This window comes from Rhamphochromis sp. 'chilingali', assembly GCF_963969265.1.
Source record: "Rhamphochromis sp. 'chilingali' genome assembly, chromosome: 16".
Lineage (NCBI taxonomy): Eukaryota > Metazoa > Chordata > Actinopteri > Cichliformes > Cichlidae > Rhamphochromis > Rhamphochromis sp. 'chilingali'.
In genome coordinates, this window is record NC_137943.1 from 25,459,801 (window position 1) to 25,483,441 (window position 23,641).

The 23,641-nt window shown below is 39.7% G+C and overlaps 3 protein-coding genes across 3 annotated transcripts in view; all 3 read right to left on the bottom strand.

Annotated features, from left to right (window-relative positions):
- Positions 1 to 4,366, bottom strand: part of LOC308383482 (rho GTPase-activating protein 29-like) — a 32,794-nt gene extending 28,428 nt beyond the window's left edge. Inside the window, exons 1-2 of the mRNA XM_080861459.1 lie at positions 4,197 to 4,366; positions 3,191 to 3,582 (exon numbers count right to left, since the gene is read on the bottom strand). Coding sequence (XP_080717585.1) covers positions 3,191 to 3,491 — 301 coding nt within the window. The 5' untranslated portion in view covers positions 3,492 to 3,582; positions 4,197 to 4,366. The remainder of the gene's footprint in view (positions 1 to 3,190; positions 3,583 to 4,196) is intronic.
- A 2,189-nt stretch (positions 4,367 to 6,555) lies between these two features.
- On the bottom strand, positions 6,556 to 17,894 carry LOC308383709 (activin receptor type-2B-like). The gene is made up of 11 exons (XM_080861777.1): positions 17,430 to 17,894; positions 13,862 to 14,069; positions 11,671 to 11,786; positions 11,127 to 11,278; positions 10,806 to 10,949; positions 10,498 to 10,641; positions 9,661 to 9,809; positions 9,339 to 9,453; positions 9,057 to 9,195; positions 8,687 to 8,817; positions 6,556 to 8,468 (listed from the first exon to the last, which is right to left on the bottom strand). Exons 1-11 carry the CDS (start codon positions 17,479 to 17,481, stop codon positions 8,274 to 8,276), a joined length of 1,545 nt encoding a protein of 514 aa, XP_080717903.1. The 5' UTR covers positions 17,482 to 17,894; the 3' UTR covers positions 6,556 to 8,273.
- A 2,426-nt stretch (positions 17,895 to 20,320) lies between these two features.
- On the bottom strand, positions 20,321 to 22,855 carry LOC308383260 (gamma-crystallin N-A-like). Its single transcript, XM_080861121.1, has 4 exons — positions 22,734 to 22,855; positions 22,287 to 22,535; positions 21,689 to 21,834; positions 20,321 to 20,560 (listed from the first exon to the last, which is right to left on the bottom strand). Exons 1-4 carry the CDS (start codon positions 22,752 to 22,754, stop codon positions 20,425 to 20,427), a joined length of 552 nt encoding a protein of 183 aa, XP_080717247.1. The 5' UTR covers positions 22,755 to 22,855; the 3' UTR covers positions 20,321 to 20,424.
- Between the last annotated feature and the right edge of the window lie 786 nt (positions 22,856 to 23,641).

The window sequence follows — 23,641 nt, forward strand, 5'->3', positions numbered from 1 at the left end:
AATGTAATGCAAAGTATTTACATGTCTCTGCTATTAAATAGTGCAGCTATTTTCTCTGCAACACAATTACCCATTGCATGGTATGGTCTCAAACACAAAGAGTGAAATGTTACAATTAACCCCATAGTCTGGGTTAGTTGTAACATATCCTGGGGTGAAATGTAACACAATGAAATAAGGGTACTGACAAAATATTAATATGTAATCTTTGTTTATTCAACACATGAATGCACTTAGAGCCATTAATGTAGCTATGTGTGTGTGTGACAGAATGCAGAAATCTAGCTTTTGAACATATCCCAACCCCCCAAAAAAGACAAGTTATGGAATTTTCTGCAACTGAATATTTCATTAATTTTGGTTGGTCTTCCTTGAGTTTGGCCTCATTGGCTCAGTGGGCATTATAACCTACAACTCTTGCACCAATTTTGAACATAACAATGAACCTGAAAAAATGTAGTTGTTCACCAGCATCGCAATTCCATTACTTTTTATCATGGCTTACCTTGGTGTGGTTTGCAAAGTGCTTCAGAAAGATGAGGAAATCTGTTTCTTGCACCCATCCTGATTTATTTCCACTACCAGTACTTCCTACTGGTCCATCTCTGACACAGTGGTCTGCATAATGTATGTGTGGGAACACAAACAGTGGAGGAATTGTGTTGCCAATGGCATTAACCGCATATACAAAAGCGACCAGTGAACCTCTCTCTGCTGATGTCGTTGCCCCAACTTATAACTTATAAGTTAAAGTAATAGTGTGGTAAGTTGTAACATCTGCATTATTGTTACAACTAACCCAGACTGTTGCTGTTACAACTGACCCAGACTCCTATAGCCATGAACTAGCTAACATTACAGCCAACGGCTAAAACATTAGCACTAAAGACCTACACAGAATATATCCCCATAGACATACAAATAACATAATTTAAGTTTGATGAGTTTAACTGCAAAGCAGATAATGCTATTAGAAATTGAAATGAAGTAGAAAAACTTACTTTTTGGCATACAAATTACTTTTTTTGGTGTTAAATTGTCTGTTTTTGACAAAATGTGCTGATTTTTCACATGTGATAGCAGAACTGAGTTGGGCATGCACAGGATGAGTCACATCATTTGAAACTTAGCCCTGATTGGAGAAATTGGAAGTGTTACAACTGACCCACGTTACAACTATCCCCGGTCTCCCCTATATATATATATTAAAAAACGATTTCATGAAAATGAAATAGAAACTGCTGTTAATATGTTAACTCCAATCAAATTTAAGACTTAAAGATTTAGATGATAAGATTAGCAATTCATCACCAAGTCAACAAGGGATGCTACAATGTAGTAGACAAACATAGATGATGACCAAGAACCTTTGTGAATGCCTGATGTCTATGCATGTGTTGTGACCCATTGTTTTATAGTCCCCAAACTTTCAACAATATGTATGATTAAACTGATTTAAATGAAAAGCTGAGCCATCTTCCTACACTATAAAGGGCTACTGTAAACCATTCATTCATCCATCTATTTCATTCATTTCATTTAAGAAATGGTCTTAAGACTTTGATTGTAAGATTTATTAAGCTTTAAAGATAGTTTTTAGTTCAAAGTACTATACCTGTTGGATTCATGTTTGCTAGAATTAAAATGAAAGGGCATTGTTTGGTTTTGTCTTTCTTTAAGTCTCCAATCATAGCCTCTACTTAAACTAGAACTATTGACTAAAATGCTTGATTTCTCCTACCATCTTTCGTTACTTTTTGTTGCTTAACTGCTAATTAAAAATGGCTCATTGTTTACATTTGCATGAGCAGGAAACCACAATGCAGCAACAGCATCTTGCACGCGCTGGTCTGCCATTCTGCTTATGTCAGTGTCTCGGCAATAATAAACACTAATTCAAATGACATTATGGGGTCATACGGTATGATTTCATCCCACCTGATGAATAAGCACTGCTGTTCTTGGGGAGGTAAATACCCCAAATGTTTTTGTGACGGCTCAGAGTAACACTCAGCACGACAAGAACCAAGTCTCTCTCTCTCACACAGAGGTTTCACCCCCTCCCCCAAGACAGAGGAATGGCTAAACAACTCACTCCTTCTTACCAGAGCTACAGTAGTACTCCAGCATATGTGTGTCTTTTAGGAGTACAGTAGGAGATAAGGTTAACATAATCTTACACTTATAATCTGCAATTTAACATTAGTAGTCATCAATTATTAAACTGACAACTTTAAACTTTTAAGTGCTGATTATAAAAAAGCTCTAACAGCCCTTTCACAGCAAGCTACTATCAGTATTTATAATGTGTGAAATAATAAGCATTTGTGTGGGCAGAGTGTTTGTATATGTCTCCAAACAAGTGCCGAGCAATCAAAGCCAAGTGAGAAAAACAGAAAGAATGTAAACCCTGTTTCTGCTCTAATCTCTGCTCGTCCTGTATTCTTCTGTATAAAGTATGTAGTCATGGTGTAGCTGACGTGAGGCTGTTATCACACTAACATGCCACAGGTGGTTTTGGCTGTTATGGTGGCAAGCTTTGGGAGGTAATATCACAAATGAAATGCACAGTCTTCCTGGGCACTTTGTTCAGAGTGTTTTACAGTTTCGTGTGCCACTAAATGTTGTGGTTAGTGAAGGTGTGATATAGTAATAGTGATTCCAAAACAAGATATTCACTACAGTCTGCTATAAAAAGGTTTAGGTGTGTGGAATTTGCTACAACTGGCCAAACAAAGAAAACATGATGCCACATAAATTGGTGTTTAGTGGAATTTGCTGGCAGAGAACTTTTAACTATTGGGTTTTAGTTTCTCAGTTCAAAGAGCAAGGATTTTATTTCTAGACCATCGGTCAGCACTGCTGCTTGATTTCAGATACTTAGGTAACTGGAAAAACTAACTTTCCTGCTCTTATTTTTCTTTTCATGCTCTCTCAACTATCACTTGAATGTGACTTAGGATATCAAAGAAATCATAACTGATGGATTAGTACCTGTCAGCAAAGCAGGTACGGTGCTAACAATAGTACGTTATCATAAAATAACCTCAAGAATGTCCTTGAATCTGATGTTAATGGCGCATGCACTACCGCCCAGGGTGCATTTTCTTTCATCATCTGTCATTTTATGGTTCCCTGACCTCCAAAGCCCCCACACAATCCCCCACATTCCAGCTCTACCTGAACTTACCTTTATACTGGAAAGCTTCTTTGAGGTTGTGTAGCACATCAGCAAACAACCGCACATCATTCACCAGCTGCATTACATACTCGACATCCACTCCGGGTGCCCCTATCAGGCGGGAGGTAAGGCCCATGTTGCTCAGAGGGTTTGGGTTCTTTGAACTGCGCCCCATATTCAAGGTCTTACTGGATCCAGCTGATAGAGGCTCTGTAGATGTCTCGGAAAGGTTCTGTGGCAGTCTCTGGGTGTGCTTTGTTCCACCGCCTCCACCACCACTACTGCTGCTGCCGCTGCCCTTCCGTAGCATCCCAGCATTCAGTGCAGCTGCGACCCTTTACTGGGGGTACAGTAGGCCAGCTAACCCCTGAACTCAGCACGCTGCCCTGGTCCGTGGACAGCTGAAAGACAGAGAATGACGCGTGGACTTGATGTCTATCTGTAGATCGGGCTATTATTGTTATTATTTCAATTTACTATATTACAAAAAACTATACAGTGACCACGGAACTCAACCTATATCATTATTATTATGATTATTATATGAGGGGAAATATATATTAAAAAAAAAAACTATTGAGTTTCAGCACGTATAACGTTCATAAAAGTAATGGGGGTTTTTCTTACACTCTTTCATTTCTTTAAATTACTTTTGCTTTTCCACTTTTAGCTAACACTTTTACTTAATTACGTTTTTTGTAAAGTTTTGTAAAGCAACGTTTAGCTCTTAGCTAGTTAAGGTAACGTTAAGTTCTAAAAACAAAACAAAACAGCGTTATCCTTTAGTAACACACATTTTCACACACAAAAAAATATCCCCAAAAAAACAATCCAGTTAAAAGAAGGTTAACACAATGTAAGCTTGCAAGAGACGTTTGAACTCTAGCAACTACTAAAATGGTGCTGGTTCTTTGCATACAGTTTACAGTAAAAAGTGATGCTACTTCCCCGGTAAAAACAGTCGACCTCGGGTCATAAACTGCATTCCTGGCACAGCCAAAATACGCTATCTCACCTGTTTGGCTCTTTGCTGACATAATGGGAACAATATCCAAATAAAACGTTGCTTATTGAAGACGGAGAAGGCAGCAAAGTATTTCCGTGAGACACGAACAAACTCCAACAAAGGCAAAAAGTTGTCAGCTTTGCCTAACTGTACATCGAGAAGTAGCTGACTATCGGCAACTCTCCAGTCAATCGTAATTTACCAGTCGGCTCGTCACATGACAATCATGACGCGTTTTGATTGGCTAGATTCCTCCGAAGGATAGCTCTGTGATGCCTTCATGTGCTAGCGGACGTTTTATTTTGATACCAAATACAGAAGCGCAAACGGAGGTGGCTTAATTATGTGAGGTATTGTAATGTATCTTTATCGGATACAGGGTACATTTGAGGACACAATAGCCAATCTTTGCCATTCTACTTTGCCTAAAATATGTAATAGCTATCAGGCATATGATCTCATTATAGGAATGAGCTGAAGCCAGATTATACGGATGACTGAATGCGGTAGTGACTTTCTGGCTTTTCCTAGAATCAGATACATGGCAACATTTGGTGACGTTTAACGCTTTGTATTTACTGTTGTATTATAAAATATTGCAAGAGTTACAAATCATGTGAGCGTCCATTTATTAATTTCTTCCACAATTGCCGCAAAAATAACTAAAACGTACGCCAATGATTTAACGGAAAGCGATACCAGCATTCACTGTGAACTCAAGCCAGACTGTACTCTTGAGCTTGAAATGTTGCAAATGAACCAGTTCAAACTAGTAGCACCATTGCTGCCATCTAGTGGATTTATGCAGCCACAAAAAACCCTGAACGGTCTTACAGTCTTTAGGCATAGTGCACGTATTTTTTTCCCCTTCTACCATTAAATATTCACAGCACTTTTATTTGATTTTAATCTTTTTGTTGTCTCAAGTGACAGACAGTATTGAAAGCAGTGAGAGACATGCAAAGAACTCCATTTACCCAGTAATGGTTAATCAAGATTTGTCTTTATTTTCATATACAAAAGGATGACTATTCTCATCTAGTTTATATTTCTAAGCATTTTGTTTCACAGATAAAATTACCATTCGTACTGTTTTAGTGAAATCATCAACCAACATACACCCCACACACACAGTTCACATAAACAGGGAAAGTCACACAATTCAGTCAAACATCCATCCACACGACAAGAAATGAACAATGTTGACTGTGAACTTTAAAAAACAAAAAAAGATTTCTTTCACGGGATTCACACATGAAAAGGAAGAAAACCTTTACATTTGTCAAATATATATATGTATATATAGATATATACACACGCAATAATTGATACATTTTTTCTTTTCTTTTTGTTGAAGATGAGGCTGACTCCATGTTAGTGTTACTAATGAGGTACTGCATGAGGTAACTGGTTTTTCTGTTCAGAAGAGCTGGGTGTAAGACAGCATTTGGAGGTAACAACAGACCGCAGCAGATATCCCCTACGCGACTGCTGTTTTATTTCTGGCACAATTCGTGAAAGCACCTGGGCCATGCTCAGTTCACATTAAAAATGCAACCGTCAGCATTTCCCCCCCCAACTTATCAGGAGACTTTAGCGCATCCACGCCGTCAGGACATGGTCCAGGTGTGATGAGATGTAGTTTATTGATCTGCAGAAGAAACCTGCTAAGTCACAGCTGAGTTTAAATGTCTTAAACTATGATAGACTTAGACTATTGCTGTATAATAAATATTGCTGGACCCTCGGACCATGCACATGCCACCGCTCACATGACTCCCAATGGTGCTGCATCATCAGTCGATCAATGTAGGTACAAACACGATGATCTCCAAACACTTTAAAAATGTTAAGTAATTGTTCCATTTCGACTGATATTTTTTTTCTAGTGTCCTTTACCAAAACTGCACATCGGCAAGCATTACAGATCACTGTTAAAAATCACCATCTTTCCACAGCACTAATCAACGTACAACAGATGAGCCTGTGTGTTGTCCAATGTGGCTAAACTAGCACTAAACAAGTCTGAACATCACACCAGCAGGTTAATATTGAGGCAATACTGTTCAAAACAGGAAGCCAAATCACAAAAGGAATCTGTATGTTTTTTTCTGTTTGTTCTTGATAATATACACACTGAGCTCTATAATGCAAAGTGCAACCCACACAGCTTCTGATCCAGAGGGACCGATACCATTATTCACTGAAATTCACTGAAATCAGTAACCGCCACTCTCTACCAAAAGAAAAACAATTATTATGCAGGGCTAGTTATAAAAATTATTTAAATATATAGAGGTGGAACTGAGAAATCTCTTCCATTTCTGCAAAATGAGAACATTAATGCCCTGATTTTGTGTTATTAAAAAAAAAAAAAAAAAAGAGAGCGCAGAAAAAAAACCCCACCCCAAAAATCACTGAGCAGTGTTCGCCATCTGTGTGTACACCCATATTTACATAAATCTGCCCATCTTCTTTTAGATTTGTAGAGAATTAACACCATGAAAACTGGTCAGACTCCTAAAAAAAACAAAAAAAATCAAATCAAATCTCAATCTCAACAGACAAGAGGCCCAACCAGCAATAAAATATCTCAACTACCAAAAACACAATAAAATACATAACACAATTTGATATACATGTAGAAAAAGCCTGAGGTACTTTTCAGAATATCTGAGGTCAGTCTGTAGGAGTAAGCACCTGACGGCTTACCCAGTCAAAATAAAAAACGCACAAAAACAGAATATTAGCCTCACATTATATCGTGGATAGTAATCACATGTTAGCGTTATATTAACAAAGAATGCATGTACATCTACAAATCCTTGAGTATCCTGGAATAGTCACAGCAGCATAACGGACATTCAATGTATGGTATTCATGTTATGGTACAACTATGGCATTGCATTTGAGACAAAAGGCAACCATTTGAGCTCTCCTTGCATGACATACAGTGACTGAGGTATCTGGGAACTGGTGTCCGACTGAGTCTATTGAACACGCACTCATGGAAATTAAAAAACAGACATGTTGCTTACTCAAGTATGGCCCATGACTCTCACTTTAAAAACTTTCTATCCATCTCACATCATATCAATTTCAGATTCACTCACACACTCACTCACACAGTTCAAATTAAGAATGTGTAACATTGCAACTTCAGACAGCATCCAGCAATGCCCCTGGCACTGGCAAAGGAGTAACTCTGAATTCAAACAAATAAAAAAACTAAAATAAAAATCCAGGAATATGTCCATGATAGCTAGCTCGATAGCTCGGCTCTTAACTTAGAGAAAATGTTCCAAAGAAGCCTACTGAATACCTGAGAGGTAGTTCCCCGAGGACAAGACACTTGCCCCAAATCCAAGTCCAAAATGTCCAATACAGCTCCCATTTAGCTCCCTCCCTTACAATAAAACAGCTGTGCTCCGGTTTTTGTTTTTTGAAACTTTTTTTTTCCGTTTTTCATTTTGAGGAAATCACAGGTTTAAAATAAGGGAGCGCACTCAGAGTTTCAAAATCGAGAAGCTTCAACCCCTGAGGAAGATGTATTTATGTTGTCTAACAGTCTCAAAACGGTTCCTCCGAGGTGTGCAGCACGTTGTCTGAGGTTTGGAGCAAAAAGGTTCATTTCATTTGGCCGCAGACGATTAGGACCACGACGCGAAATACGACGATGACAACCCATGAGGTAATTTAAAAAAAAAAGAAAAAAAAAAGAAAAAAACAATATAGACTAACACAAAAGAAACACATGAGGTAATGACAACATTTAAGATTTGACACATGGGTGTTATCAGATGTGCCCATCGCATAGCTTATTACTACTTCAACTACAGCAGATGGATGTGTTAGTAGGATCCGACTTGAAACACACACACGCACACACACTTTAAAAAACAGGAAAAAAATACCAGTATTGGGATAAAATAGCAGCTGCATTTAAGTTGCTAGATGTATTTTTTTGTTGTTGTTTTTCTTTTGTTTTTTTATATATATGTTTTTTTAAATATTCACGAAAATCTGCTGAGTTTGGGTTTGAAAAATAAAAAGTCAGGAGCTCAGGTGAAAGATGGTGTCACCCGTTCAGGTGCTGGACTCTTTGGGAGGTAGGTCCTCGTTGATGAGAGACGTGACTAAAGAGATGGGGCTGTCTGAGGTAGTGCTGCCTATTGTCCTGGAGATCTGGCCGATGCGCTCCTCGACACAACCTGCAGACAGTCGAGCCTCTGCGTCGTGGTCCCAGCATTCCTCGATGGTCTCACACATGTGGCTCAGCCCCTGTACGCACAAAAGACAAAATATATAAGGATTTTCTTTTTGGCAGTTGCATTTGCTTATTTTTACTAAACTTGTCCATCTTCTGTTCATAATTTTAATATAAAACCCAAATCAGAGAAATCTCTAACTCTATTAATGACCCCAAATTTAAGCCATTCATTTTAAAGTTACAAAGGTATTGCTGCTGAAACTGCAGTAGCTATTATGCTGTTACTCACAGGATGCTTGAGCCAGGAGTCCTTGATGACTGGACGCATCTTCTTGTGCACCACCACATCCTGTAGATCCTCCAGGGAGGGATGCTGGCCTATTTCATCCTCAAATGGCAGCATGTACTCGCCAACTGTTCCTACAAAGGGACAGCAAAGCAACAGAGTGGAAAGTGTTACGCAGAAGAAGAAAATACTGCAGTACTTTGACTTCTGAAAATTCAAAACTATTTAAAGAGTAACTTTATCCACATTGCAGCTTTGCCCTTCATTTGCTTTGCAGACAAAACAAAAACGAATCTTTACTGGCCCGGGGTCAAGCAATGTGACCTTTTCACCTATGAATGTGAAGCCACATTCCTTCACCACGTTGACTCACCATCTGTGTCGGAGCAACGGGACACCAGCTCCCACAGCACCAAGCCCATAGCGTACATGTCTATCCTCAGGAAGGAGTCTCGCTGAAAGTTGATGGCTCCCTCCAGCACCTCTGGGGCCATGTAACGCCTCGTACCCACCTAGACGGATAATGAATTTGGGGGTTTTATCCACTTAAGAATAAGCAGAAGGAAACTCCTGCAAACAATTGCATCACAGAGCCAATGCAGACAACCCCCCCCCCCCCAAAAAAAAAAAAAAAAGTAGTGAAGTTATTACATACCTGTCCATGAGTATCCCCAGGAGGTTTTCCTGGCTCGAATCTTACAGCAAGCCCAAAGTCACCAATGACTGCAGCTAAGTCATCTCGTAGTAACACATTCTTGCTCTTGAAGTCCCTGGGGAATTAATTTCACATTACAATGTCTTAATTAGAGGGAGGTTTAGTCACAGAAGTCAGACAAAGACTGTCATAGTAAAGATATTAAATGAGGTACAACCAGGAGAGGGCAGCAGTAAATTAAGATTTCTGTTCAAATCAAAAGCAACAGTTTAATCTTTAGTGAACTAACGAGAGTTGAGGAAATCCAGGCTGATTTTCCTACCTGTGTGCAATTGTAGGTTTAGGCCCCTCTCCCTTGTAACTGGGAATGTCCTCGTGAAGGTAAGCCAAACCGCGGGACATGGTCTCTGCTATGTGACACAACTCTGTCCAGGTCACAGTGTTGCCCTTCAGGTGATCTGTCAAGGATCCCTGCTCACACACAAAAGGATTATGAAACAAGGATTAGCAACTGCGCATGAATTCAGGCGTAGGCATAACCGAAAAGCTGTTGCTGAATCCACCAAGGAGCAGGAATTGCTTTCATTTCCATTTGACAGCAAATACTGTAGTCTGGGAGAATATAACAGAAACCCAATTTCATACTTCAAAACATCAAAAATAGCAATTTAAACGTTTACCATAAAAAAAAAAAACAATGACACATGCACTGATGCCTCCAACTAACCACGTTTGTATCAATACCAAGAATAAAAAGGTGCTGCAACAATCAGTCCCACTTGTGTTTAGAATTATTGTGTCCTCATATATCAGCATCACTGCAAATGCACAACATCTTGCAATATCTGACATCAAATACAAACGTTTTAAGCTACACGCTTAGAAAAAACAAACCGCCTTAAGTTTAAGCAGCACTGCCTGATCTGTTGCTTTTGGATTTACTGGAACAGCAGATCAGACATATGTGGTGAAATCTTCTTTTTAATAAAGGCTGCGATTCTCTTTTCTTGTTTTGAGGTAAACAGAGAGGCTCGCTCAATATTGGAAAACCTCCAGCGGTACTAGTCGACATAAAAGCCGTATACCTCACCATAAACTTGCTTTGGGGTTGATGTATCGGTCTGTGTGCATTCTGTATGTAGACAGAATATGTTCTCACCCTTTCATGAAACTCTGTGATAAGCCACAGCTCCGTCTCCATGTTGGCTCCGTGCTTCTCTGCAGCGATGTAACGCAAGATATTTTCATGTCTCATCCCCGGAGTCAAGAATATGTCGCGCTCATTTTGCCATGACTGCTTATCCTGTAAACACAAACCAGAGTTATTTTTAGAGCTTGAAGATGCAAAGAAGCATTCTGGAGGTCAAAAACAAAAAGGTGCACATGGAATCTAGAACAAGAAAAAAGGCGTCTCTTCATACACTGAAGCATATGACGTATATTTTTAAGCCAGAATTAATGACATACCTGAACTGGGAAGATCTTAACAGCAACATATTCATTCATTAACTGGGCCTTCCAAACGCAACCAAAGCGCCCCCTAGCTTTGATTTCTAGAAGCTGCAATGGTTTCAGACCCACCAAGGGAGATGGAGGAGCTGGCCCTGGATCCTGAACAGAAAAAATAAAAATAAATAAAAACATCTTATTCTACTGCTGAATCCACCTCAAAACATTAACAATTTCAGTGCTACAAAACACAAAAGTGACAAGCACTCCATCCTTGTCAGGACTACGTTACTGATGGCCTTACAAGTCTCACACTAAGATGAGCATAGCCCGTCTCACCTCGCTCAGGTCTACATGGCCGTAGGGAGGTTTGCGGTGGCGGTACATCCACAAGGCCAGAACGAGGGCCAGGGACAGCACACAGAGAGGCAGCAGGGAGTACACCAGCACATTGAGCAGGGAAGGTACTCGGGGTGGAGGCTGGATTTTCACTGTCAAGGAGGTACAGAATAATTACGGCATGTCAGCTGTATGACACATAAGATATGTTAAGCATCACGTTTGTCCCTCACAGGCTGTGAGAGCTGATTTTAAATTGGCAGGGTAAGAGACTGCCTGACATCAATTCTAAGATGAGAAATTAGTTAACATAGAGATTAATTTTTGTTTTATCCCACTCGATTAAAAAGCCAGAACCAGAAGAATCACACATATACATTCCCAATAATCAAAATCGGTCAGATCCAATAGCCCCTTCTTAAATATGGCGTCATTTATTAATATTAATGAGATTTGTAGTCTCATTGAAATGCAGATTCACTCCTACTAATCACAGTGGGAAAGAAGAGATCTTTACTATCTATACGATGCATTTGCCACTCACCTCGGTTGCCACTGCCAATCAAGTCGGGAAGGTGGGTGAATCGTTCATTGCAGTAGTTGCCCTCGCAGCAGCAGAAGAAGACCTGAGGGTTTTCCTCCATGGAGACGCACTCTTGCCTAAAAACAACAGATGGCGCATCAACGTTACTGTTCTAGACCCAACGGACAAAAACATTTTCTGATATTATTATTGGCTGTTAAAGTTTAGTAGTGTCAGTCTATGGTTTTCATGTATTTGCTGTATATTAACTCTAAGACAACGCAATCTAATAATTGGATCGGATATTGCCACAGATTACCTAATGCACATCTTTGCGTGGTTACTTGTACTGTCATCGTTGTATTTTTACTCAGTTGTATATAGTATTTGTATTTGTATTCTATTTTTATCTTATTGTATATTTATTTTATTCTACTGTATATAGTATTTTATTTTATTCTATTCTGTACAGTTGTATACTGTATTTATTCTTATTGTATTCTAATTTTTGCCTCATAACTTTTGCACTGTCCACTTCCTGCTGTGACAAAACAAATTTCCCACGTGTGGGACTAATAAAGGTTATCTTATCTTATCTTAACAAATATAAGGCAGGAAAGACTACATTTATAGAGTTTTTGTGTTTAGGGTGGGAAAAAAATAATTTTTACAGCCAATTTTTCATCTTTTCACTCCTCTTAAGACAGCAGATGTTCCCAATTCCGAGGAATCACAGGATTTCTCACACTTTATGCATCTGCATATTCCTCCCATTAACCATTGACACTAAATGTTCATGTACTCAAAATTCCCCACCTGCTCCATTGCTCTTCAATTACTACAATCATTTAATGGTGCTTTTCACACAGATTAAATTGACCAGCAAATGTATTTTTTTCTCCCAGGTTCTATTGTAATTACCCTCAGCAGCTCACGGGTAAATGAAGATTTCAGCATCTTGTACCTAAACCTACAATTTCTACATATGCCACTCTAGCTTTTAGTCACATGTTGGTAATGCTCAAATTTCACACTAACACTCAGTGAAATAGTCACTTAATTGCCATTTGGCAACTCACAACATCTGCACATTAATCTAGCAAATTATGCCAAAGTATTAGAAAGGATAATAAAAGCCACATAAAATACACATTTTAAAGCACACACACACAGTTGTGTCATGTAGGATCAATTATCGCAGCTCTCGTTTCTCCAGCTCCCCTTTCCATGCCACAAGAGGACCCCCGCTTGTTGGAAAGGCTGTGGATAGCATGTTAATAACTGGAAAGTTTGATTGCGGCACTCAATTCAATGCAGACTTCTGATAAAGACTAGTTTTAAATTCTCCTCCTCACGTACAAAATCCTGAGTGGCCTCGTGTCACAGTATGTATCTGCCATCATCAGGCTGAACTGTGTGCTGCACTGCTCACAGAGGCTATCTGGCTTTTGCACAAATATGTGTAGGCTGCAGAGAACCTTCCCCGACACAAACACCCATACTTGGAAATGATTTGCTAAAAATTACCTGGCATCTGCTTCTTAATATCTATATTTGCCACTGCTCTCACATTTATATCATTCTACAGTGAATGTGTTTTAGGTTTTGCCAACTAATCAAACAAAACAAGCAGTCTGAAGATGAATATCTGTGAGCTTGAATTGGATAAGTGGCTAATATAAATATCTGAATATATCTTATGCTTCATGCACAAGAAAATTGTCTCGGTATACCTGTATGGTTGATTGCCTGACAGCACCTTAAGCAATATGAAACTGGACCACAGTTAATCTCCTTTTCTTGTTATACGTGGTTGCTTTTATGGCATGCAACTGATATTTTCCCATGGTTTCTCTCTGTTATTCACCTTTTAAAACATCACAAGGCTAAATGAAAAAGATCCTTTAAACATTCAAAGAGCATGAGATGGTTGCCTGCTCTGCGAAATCACGAGGCCAAAGGGTGAGGTGAAAAAAAGAGATTACTCTTCCATTTATTAAACTAAAGGCGGGCAAAAACATTTTTTAAATTTGTCTTTAACAGTGCAGAGTGAGAGAGGGGCACAAAAAGATGCACTGAACTATATGCAGGTACTGAGGGAACCTTTTCTGTTGTCCTCAATGTCAGTCAGTCGTCAGTCTGGTTGCGAGCCAGGTACATGAAATATAAATGCAAATTCGCAGCAGCGAATGACCTCGCACGGTTATCCGACCTGTCATAGCAGTTGAAGTCATCCAGCCAGCAGCCTTTCTTCACCAGTTTGATAGTCCCTGAGGAGTTGAGCCAGGAGGCATAACAGTGCAGACGCTTGTCCTTTTCCCCCTCGCAACGCTCGAAGCCGCTCTGGTTGGTCCTCTCCGAACGCCAGTTATCGTTGTAGTACACACACTCCCGGGTCTCCGCTTCGCCAAGACTGTACCCTGAGAATGACAGAAAAGTCTCAGTCAGCTCACATCGTAATGAATCGAAACTCAATGGCGGAAGCACAGACATATGGCGCAGGCTCCGCTCCGTGCCACGACGAAACATCGCCGAGCAGAGCCTCCATCGTCACTCTGGCACGTATCCAAGCTTGGGAGCTCTCTGTAGTAAAAAGGGAGTTCCTGTGGGCTAAGAAACTTGTGCTGAATAGAAGTTCGGCATAATCACATTAACTAAGATCTTTTCAGAGAGTGAAAAGTTAAAAAAGAAGAAGGGGAAAATTACAGAATTCAATTAGCTATAAAACAATGATATGCCCTGCTGTGGTAAAGAATCGCAGCATGAATACGTCGGCATTCTTTTTCTATAGATAAAGACTACAGACGCATCTGGAAAGACCGATAAGACATTCTTTGAGAGCTTTGACAGGAAACACTAAAGAAAATAAACTACAGTAATTTTTTTTTTTTTTTTTTTTACAATAGCTGTCAGTCTTCCAGTGGTGAATGATTTAATGAAAAGGCATTATTCTCATTTCTCTTCTTGGATTTCATGTTAGACGTGTGCAGTCAGTTTGTTCCATGATTATTTGGATGGTGACTTACTTTCAGTAATTATGTCTCTTTACCACACCACCATGGATTTGAAAGGAAGCAATCTAGGTGTGACTCAAGTGTGAACTCTAAGATTTTCAGGGGGTTTAATAAAATATTGAACTAACCTTTTATGAATTAAGTTTTGTTTTTGTTTCTAAACACATGGTCTTGATTTTCAAGTAGCTGAACAAACAATTATAACATGCATGGATTCGTTTTTACCAGTACTTGCACAAAACTTCTTTGTACTCATTGAAGTCTGGAATCCATGGACAACACCAAATACTGAGCAGGTTTCCTTCCTTAGATGCTTCATTTGGACTTGACTACAGCCACCTTCAGTTGTAGCTTGTTTGTGGGTATTTTGGCCTTCAGTTTTTATCTTTATTGAAAAGCACACCCAGTTGGGCTGAGATCATGTGAATGAAATCAACATGAATCTTAAGGAGCTTGCTTCTGCAACACATTTCAGCTCACTGTTATTCTGCATTGTGAAACACTACACAATGACTTCCACAGCACAAAGTCACTTGACTGAATTTCAGTGTAAAATGTATTTCTATAGTATATCTATGAACAAACACCAACTCGATTTCACTGGCAGCATGATACGCCCACTATCTCAACCATATTTGACAGATGCCTCCTTCCTCTCCATCCTCTTCTCTTACCATCATTCCAGTAAACGTTTGGCTTTATCCAGAGTTTTGTTCCAAAACTTTCCAGGCTTTTGTTTAAAGCTGGGAAATTTGTCATGGAATTCTCAATGACCTTTCTGTTCTTGAGTCCTACACCCAGCTCAATGTCTGGATGTTGGGAAAAAAAAAAATCTTCAAAAACAAAAGAAGTCAAACACTTTAACTGTCACTCATAGTCTTGCATGACTTTTTCCTGTTGCCTAGCGCATCCTTTCTTTCTCGACCCAATTCTCACTCCCACCCACAATTCTTCAAGTTACACCCTGTTGTATTTATTTATTTATTGTCAGCCAAATAATGGGCTCCTTTATTTGCATTAACACCTCTTCGGTTTGTGAATTGAGAGTTCCTCTGAACAGCTATACTATAACTATGGATATCAAAAGTCTTATCAGTTAATTATTGAGTTACTTCTGAGGCTGTGAAAATGTAAAAATAAATAAATAAATCAAATAAAAATTGTAAATGCAATCACTCTTTTTAAACCCCTTGATTTAAAGCTGAAATTCTAACTCCAGCTGTATCAGATTGCTTCGTTTCAAACAAACTGTGGTGCTGCAAAGAGGCAAATTTTATAAAATATGTGTCCCGTGTCCTAATAATTGTTTACCTAACTGGGTTTGTGGCAAACACAAAAGCAGACAACATGGAGTACATGTTAGTCACAATTTAGCTTGGACATCCAGGCCTAATCTTTGTTCAGCGGGGGGGAGGGTTTAAAAAAAAAAAAAAAAAAGGTGCCTGTCTCTTTAAATCCCTGCCTATAGGAGCCTGCCCATCCCCCAATATTACCCCCACTAACCCATTACACACACACACACACACACACACTCAGAGGCACGCATGCATACATATTGCTGTTCAGCAGCACACAACTGACTTCATTATAAGAAACAGGCAATGCACACAGTGGCCAGAGATCGCAGTCATTATATAAAAAAAAAAAAGGTTGGAAGTAAGCAAGGTAGCAAAGGATAAAACACACAGCAGCGATGCTCAACGCTTCATTGAACCGAGATGGCATTTCTGATATCTGCGGTCACATGATCCGCGAGGACTTTTACTACAATATCGTTCCCCAACCCCCTCCCTCTGTCACTTACTGAGCTTTTACACCACAACAACATGAATTCCGCAGAAGCAGCTTACTGTACACTGCCAGTCCTAATCTATTAACCATAAAGACATTAGCCACAGTGCTGCTGACACACAAGAGAAAGCTGTGCCTCAATTAAATTTTTATTACAGTTAGAGGAAAAAAAAACCTAAAGTGGAAATTATTGTTTCAAAGCCCTCTGTTCAGTCACAGACGCGATACCTAGCTTAGGAAGAGGGGTTGCATGCGTTTTGGGACATTAAAAATTATCCATATGGGCTTAAAAACGCTGGCAAAAAAAACGACAAACAAAAGAAAAAAAACAACCCTCTTGCTCAATTTCACGTGGTACCAAGTCAAACCCTGTGGAGACTTCAGCAGTGGGAGACAATAACCTCGATTCACGACAAAGACCTGACTTGTGACAACAGCTGCCGTCTCTCCAAATCAAACGCCAACGATTCATACAAATCCTTACAGAGGGAAGAGTGTTTGGAGAAGGTTCTTGTTGAGCCCGTAACCACAAACAAGAGTGCAGACCTGAGAGGTAGCCTATAAGGTTTCAGGATGTTGATGCAGCTGCTGCCTTCTATTCCTGCCACAGCGAAGGAGCAACAGTTTTAAATTTGGATACATGTACAATAAAAATAATAATAATAAGATATATTCTCCTGTGAAAATACTACGTGTGATTCGAGCGTTTAAATGAGGGAAAATCCCGAGTGTGACATATTTGTCTTTAAGGGGGCTAAACGGAGAAAAGGCGATTGTGGTTGTAGAGGGGAAATAAAAATCCCAGCTGAACGAGCTGCCAACAAAGTTTAAACAACTCGCAACCGCGGACTCGTTCGCGGGTCGAAATTTCAAACGCGAACAAATTACTCACACTCCCACGAAAAAAATGAAAATAATCGCGGCGAACTGTTCGACTAAACTGTTGCAAATTCGGGACCAACAACGGCGGCTTACCTGCGCATAAAGTTCCCAGAAGAAGTGAACAAGTCAGCCATGAAAAAGACATGTTCCGCTTTAAATACAGGGCAGAGATTTCCCCCGCTTTCCGTCGCGAACATTAAAACTCAGGTGGCCCAAAACATCAGTCCAGGATCAAAACGACCGCAGGCCTCCGGTCCCTCCAGCAGCCTAAACCACCACGGCCACAGCGCGTGTCAATAGCCGCGACGCTGCAACAATGTTGCAAGAAAAGATAGGGGCGATTAATTGACTGCCAGGTTGTTATTCCATTAATAGGTGCTTCATTTCGCGTCGGAAGTGGATCCAAAACCCGAATAGGAAGCCGATAAAACACCCGAGATGGAAGCTCGTTGTTTTTTAAGGTTATTCACTTGAATAGTAGCACCGCTGCGTCGGGAGGTCGGTCGGGGTTTACATGCATGTTACTGATCTGTGTCCAAAATGGCTTCTAAATGGGGAATGGGCTGCAAACAGGGAAACCCGGATGTATAAACACAAAGAGGGGAATTCAGGCAGCCAGCGAGTGACCTTAACGCGACACCGCAGATACACGCCTGAAATGACTTTATTCTTGCTTCCTGTCGATAACTATCACATTTTTTTGTTGTTTTTTTTGTTTTTTACACATATCACGTCAGAAATACAAATGCCGGAGAGAGGTGTGTTTTCCACGTCGGTGTGTGTCCCGAATCGAAGCCGATACAAGACTTGCACTTTCTGCGGTCGGGGTTTGGTTTAAACCCACCACTTCCTTGGTTCTTAACAGACAGCCTCGCATTTAAACCATAATCATAATTATTCCGAGGCTAATTGATTAATGCAACCGAAGGTATAGGTGAGAATGCAATGTGTGTGGACTTTTTCAAAGAATTTTTTTAAATTGAGGATTAATAGCTAATGCTTATGAATGTGAAAGGAAGCTTGTACAAATGCAGAATTATCTCTTTTTGCTGTATGCATAATACACCACGTCGTCCTCTGTGTCAGTGTGACAAATAGCTTTTGCAGCCCCACAAGTACTTAAATAAATTCTGTCTGTATGATCTTTTATGCACAAGTTGCGGTGCTAAAAATAGCTGACCTAATTTGGAATAGCACGTTACCATAAATGCTGTTTAAAATGCGTTCGTTCTAATTACCATCACACAGTATTAAATATAAGATATATAATATGTAGAGCTACCAAGACAGAGCTAACCGTGCTACATAATGTACTGGCAACCTTTATTTTTGTTCTTTTTTTAAAGTGTGTGACAATAATCTCCCAGAGTGTTCAAATCTGATATTCTACTAATAGCTCATGTTAAAATGTTATTGTTTAACACCATCAATTTGTGATCTTACATGTTTTTGTGTCAAAGGATTAGTAAGTTCATTAACTTTCACAGTCAACAGACAGTTGAGAAGTATTTCCCTCATAAGGATTAAAGTTCATTGCTTATCCAGCTTCTCTTTTATGAACTCCCTACTTAAAAGGAAACGTGTGCCTCCATTAGAGCAAGTAGTCAAGGTGTATTAATAGTAAGGTGCATAGATTCCTTCCAAGCATTTAAGGCTCACTTTTTAAAAATTGAGGTCTTTTGTGCAAAATAAATAGTCCCGTCATCACAGAAAATCAACAGTGACATTGTTAAAATGCCATTAAGCCTTCCACAGCGGCCCCTACACTCTTTCTCCTACTTTGACATTCTGACTAATGGCATGTTGGTGACACTCAGCCAATTTATGCAGCAAATGGCTTAGGAATAGGGTTAGCCATAGGTAATCGCCCTTAAACTAGTCCAATTTAGTGTAACTTAAGACAAAGCATTTCCTCATTAAGCTATCCTGTATTGACCCTGTAACTCAATAGAGGCCAAGAGCGAAACCTTGTAAAGATAAATGTTCTGTTGTCATGACAGTTGGAAGAGAAAGCACATGAGTGCTCATTAAAGGTCCAGCGGCCACAGCCCTGGTGTGACATTTGTAGAAGAATGAGAACATGTGGGAAATGATGCAGTGGCACATTAAAAGCATGAAACTATGAGCTCATAGTGTTACAAAAGACTGTTAATTACATATCCGTTTAAGTATACCAGCCTTTCACCTATTGTGTTGCATTGTAGATGGCATAAAATACATTGGATATGTGATGTGCATTGTCAGATTAAATTACAAGGTTTAAAAAAAAAGAGGTTTATACTGGAAATTGTGTTTCCTGTTCTGTTTTTTTTTTTTTTTTTTATTGTAGCATACACATCATACAAAGCATGTAGCAGATTAATTTCAGGTGTTAATTATGCCATGATCCTTAGATCACCCTGAGCGGAGTGTCAATACTCCGCAGTAAAATAGATAGATGACACTAGGTGGTAGCAGAGCTCCCAAGTGCAGGCACAGCTGCTTTGCCACCCTGTGCAGAATCTCTCTTTCTCTTTTGATTTATACACTGTATATGTAGGAAGGACACACAGTTTCTCCTGTTCAGTGCTGACTCTGCAGACCATTCACCTGTGTAGGTGCCAAAAGACTGGACATTTTCATTAGAGCGTTTTCTATAGTTGATTATCAGGCAGTAAGTTCTTTTTTTCAAACTATTACAACAATTTAATTGCCCCCCTGGATAAATAAAATTCACATACATCTATTAATCTGCGTGGGAGTGGTATTCAGGATATCCATTAGTTTACGGGAAAGCACAGCACTTAAAGCAATTACCTGAATCATAGCCTGTAGCCATGTCTACAATGAAATGCGATGGTTAAGTTGGGAGCTGCACAAAAAGTGTGCATTAATAGAAGAAAACAATAAATGGAAGTAAGATTGAAGATGCTGTAGGATCACTACTTTATTTGAACCTTTAAATAATTCAGTACAAAAATAAAACAACAAGCAGTGCCAAACATTTTCTTCATCTTTATTATCGCCCCACAGAGCCACGTGTGAGATGACTTGACAGTGTAGTCGATCTATTCCCTGCAGTCACACTGACAGCGATAGTGAGATGGTTTTAAAAGTAGTTTGCAACCCTGCGAATAGACTGGATGTTGGGGTTCTCAGCCTGCCACTCCATGTGGGTGCAGTAGTTTCCTCTTTCCACGACGTACATGCGACCACGGTAGTTAGGCTCCTCGTACAACACCCACCTGTTCAGTAGCAGTGAATAAATAAGAGCTAATGGATCAAACATGTAATAAATTAGTGCAAAGAAAATCAGCTTACTAAACAGTTTCGGGCAGTATTCTAATTTGGTTGATGTTTAAAGATTAAAAACATAAAAACACATTTTCTAATTTGCTTTTGCTGAGATCAGTCGGTGTAGATAGTTTTGCTTGGATTTGCTGAGGCTTCAAGAAGTCTGGTTTTGAGATAGACTCTTTCTAATGTAATACTTGTTGTGTAATGGTGCCTCCAATAAAACACCAACACTGAAGAGACAACTGGCAGCGTATAAGTAGTGGGAGAAACAGACACCCTAATTGGTCTCTATCAAAGGCCCTTTCGCTGACTTTGAACCTCAGAACATTGTTGTTAAAGCCCCAGAATGCCCCACCTCTGAGACTTCAGAATTTTGTTCATGCCACTAACAATATTGACCAATTACATGTGAAGATCCAGTCAAACATTGCTCTTTTTCTGATCCACAGTAAATTCATTTTCTCTCTTTTTCTCTCTTTTTAAAGACTGGCATTCAAGATAACTATGTTCACATTTTCTTAAACTTATTTCCCACCTTTACTTTAATATTTATTTTATTTTTCTGTATTTAGTCAGTGTTTTTTAATAAGTCTGCTTTCCGCCAAAGAAGTAGTCCCTATTAAAATGATGAAAACATCTGTTTTGCTGTTACACTGTTAAAGACTGTAAATTTTTTATGTGTGAGGTTTAATACGGAGCAACACATTGGTCATTGGTCTGGCACCTAGAAAAGTTTGCCCTGCACGTAAGCCAGACTGGACTTTCTCTGAATGCTAGCCTTTGTTTTTCTTTTAACCCAACCTGTCTGCTTTCTACGCCTACAGAAAATTAATACAGATCATATGTATTTGTGCTTACATCTGTTTATGGAACTATCTGCCTTGTTAAGTACAACAAAAGACAAGTGGGAAAATATATTGTGTGAAATGACCTTGTAACAGGTCAGTCGAAAGTGGCCAGTTTCACAAAGGTTTAGTTCATTACTTAAGGATAATGAAGGAAATGTTTTAGGGCATGTCTTATGCGCTCTTCTCTCAGTTAAATCAAAAACTATAAATGGCCTCAAAGATACGTACGCCCCATCTCCATAAACTTTGATAGAGTTGATGCAGTTCTTGGTCAGGCCTCGTGCTTGGAGAAATGGGCAGTCGTCACACAGCTCCACGCACTGGCCAGAGAAGTTGTCCCCCTCGAACAGCTCCATCCTGTAGTGCTCTCCATGCTGGGAGGATAATGACATGCGTGATCGCTGAGTCAACAGTGTTTGACTTCAGCTCTCTGCAAACGACCAAGGCTTTCTCCTTTATGTGACAGAGGCTGTATTGTGGGCACAAAACACTTGCACCTATAGAAATCTAAAGGTTAGAAAATGTGGAGGATGAAATATAAGTGCAGTTCTTTAAGCTGATTACATAAGTATCAGATGTAAAAACTTGAAAGTTTCTTTGATGATGTCTGTTATGCAAAAGTAGATCCAACATTATTACTTTGAACAAACAGAGGCGCACAAATGAGGCCACACATGTGCCCATCTGCCTGTGTTTTTAACCAACCAAATATTTGTCTGTCCCTGGGGTCTCTATCTTTTGCGCACACACACACACACACACACACACACACACACACACACACACACACACACACACACACACACACACACACACACACTCTTACCATCCTGATTGGTTTGCAAGATCCCATGTGATCATTGTGGGCATTCCAGCGCTGGAATTCAGGGTACTCTCCATGCTCCAGAATATACTGTTGGCCCTTGAAGTCTGGATGGTCGAAGCAGACGAAGGCCCCGCTCTCCACACGGACAGAGTTCACTCTGTTCATGAACCCTCGGTCCTGGAAGTTGTCACAGTCGCTGCAGATCTCCAGCTTTCTCCCAGTGAAACATTTCCCCTCATAGAAGACAATCTATATTCATAACAACAGTGAGGATTTGAGTATTTCCTCCTAATAAACAGTAAAAATGTTGCATATCAGTTTAGCTAACTGATATGCAAAAAAATCATCTAAGTTTGGACCGGTCATCAAGATGAATGTGATTGTGATTAACTTTTGTTGTGAAACACTGGCCTAAATCTGTGGCTGCATTCTTGTTGTGGTACTCACCTTTCCTGAGTACTGAGACATTTTCCACTGTTGGCTGTTCCAAATTACTCACACAGTATAGGAGTGGACAAATTTGGACTCCCAGATATATATGGACAGCACAGAGTGTGGCGGTATCGCGAGAGAGAAGCAACAAAAGCACAACAATGGGGGGTTTAGATATTTTGCCACATGGGCAGTTTCCCTTACATGTGCCAGTGCTGATATTGGAGTTTGGCTCGGGAGGACGAAACAATAGCGGGAGAGAGATTTTGCTTTGATTGGGCTTTGAGAGTGATGTTATACTGAGGCGGAGGGGGTTGCAGGGTAATATTTGGGCTGTGTCCAGATGAGGGAGGAGATGGGGAGGAAAACAAACACAGAGAGGGAAAGTTAAAGCAGAGGTGAAAGGTTGGCTCAGTGGAAACAATAAATCTATCATCTTGTTTTGAAGTGCTGATAGAACCTATTTTAAAATGAATATTAATGGCAGGAGTGTGTGCAAAGCAGCTCACGCGTTTTAACCGAACGAATGTTTCCAAGAGTTAGACCAGGCAGTCTATGCATGCTATGCAACTTATTGCATGGTTGTAAAGCACATTTGTCACCAGCTTTTCAACTATGAATAGATGTAATTTGATGTGGACATACTGTAGGTAGAAGTGAATGTGCGTAATACTTTGCACTATGTAAGATATCTTAGTTTCATGAGCAGCAGCTCTGAAGGACTTAAAGGCATTTCCTTTCATTGTTTAACAGCAAGTGGCTGTTCCACCCTTTTACTTTCCTTTCATTAGATTTATATCAAGAGCCGATTCATGTCAGGGCCTTGGTAATGTTTTGATTCAAATCAAATTTGGTCAGTACAGGTTAAAGAGCACTTAAACAGAGGTATTACAGGTCACACATGATCCACCTTAAGCAAACAC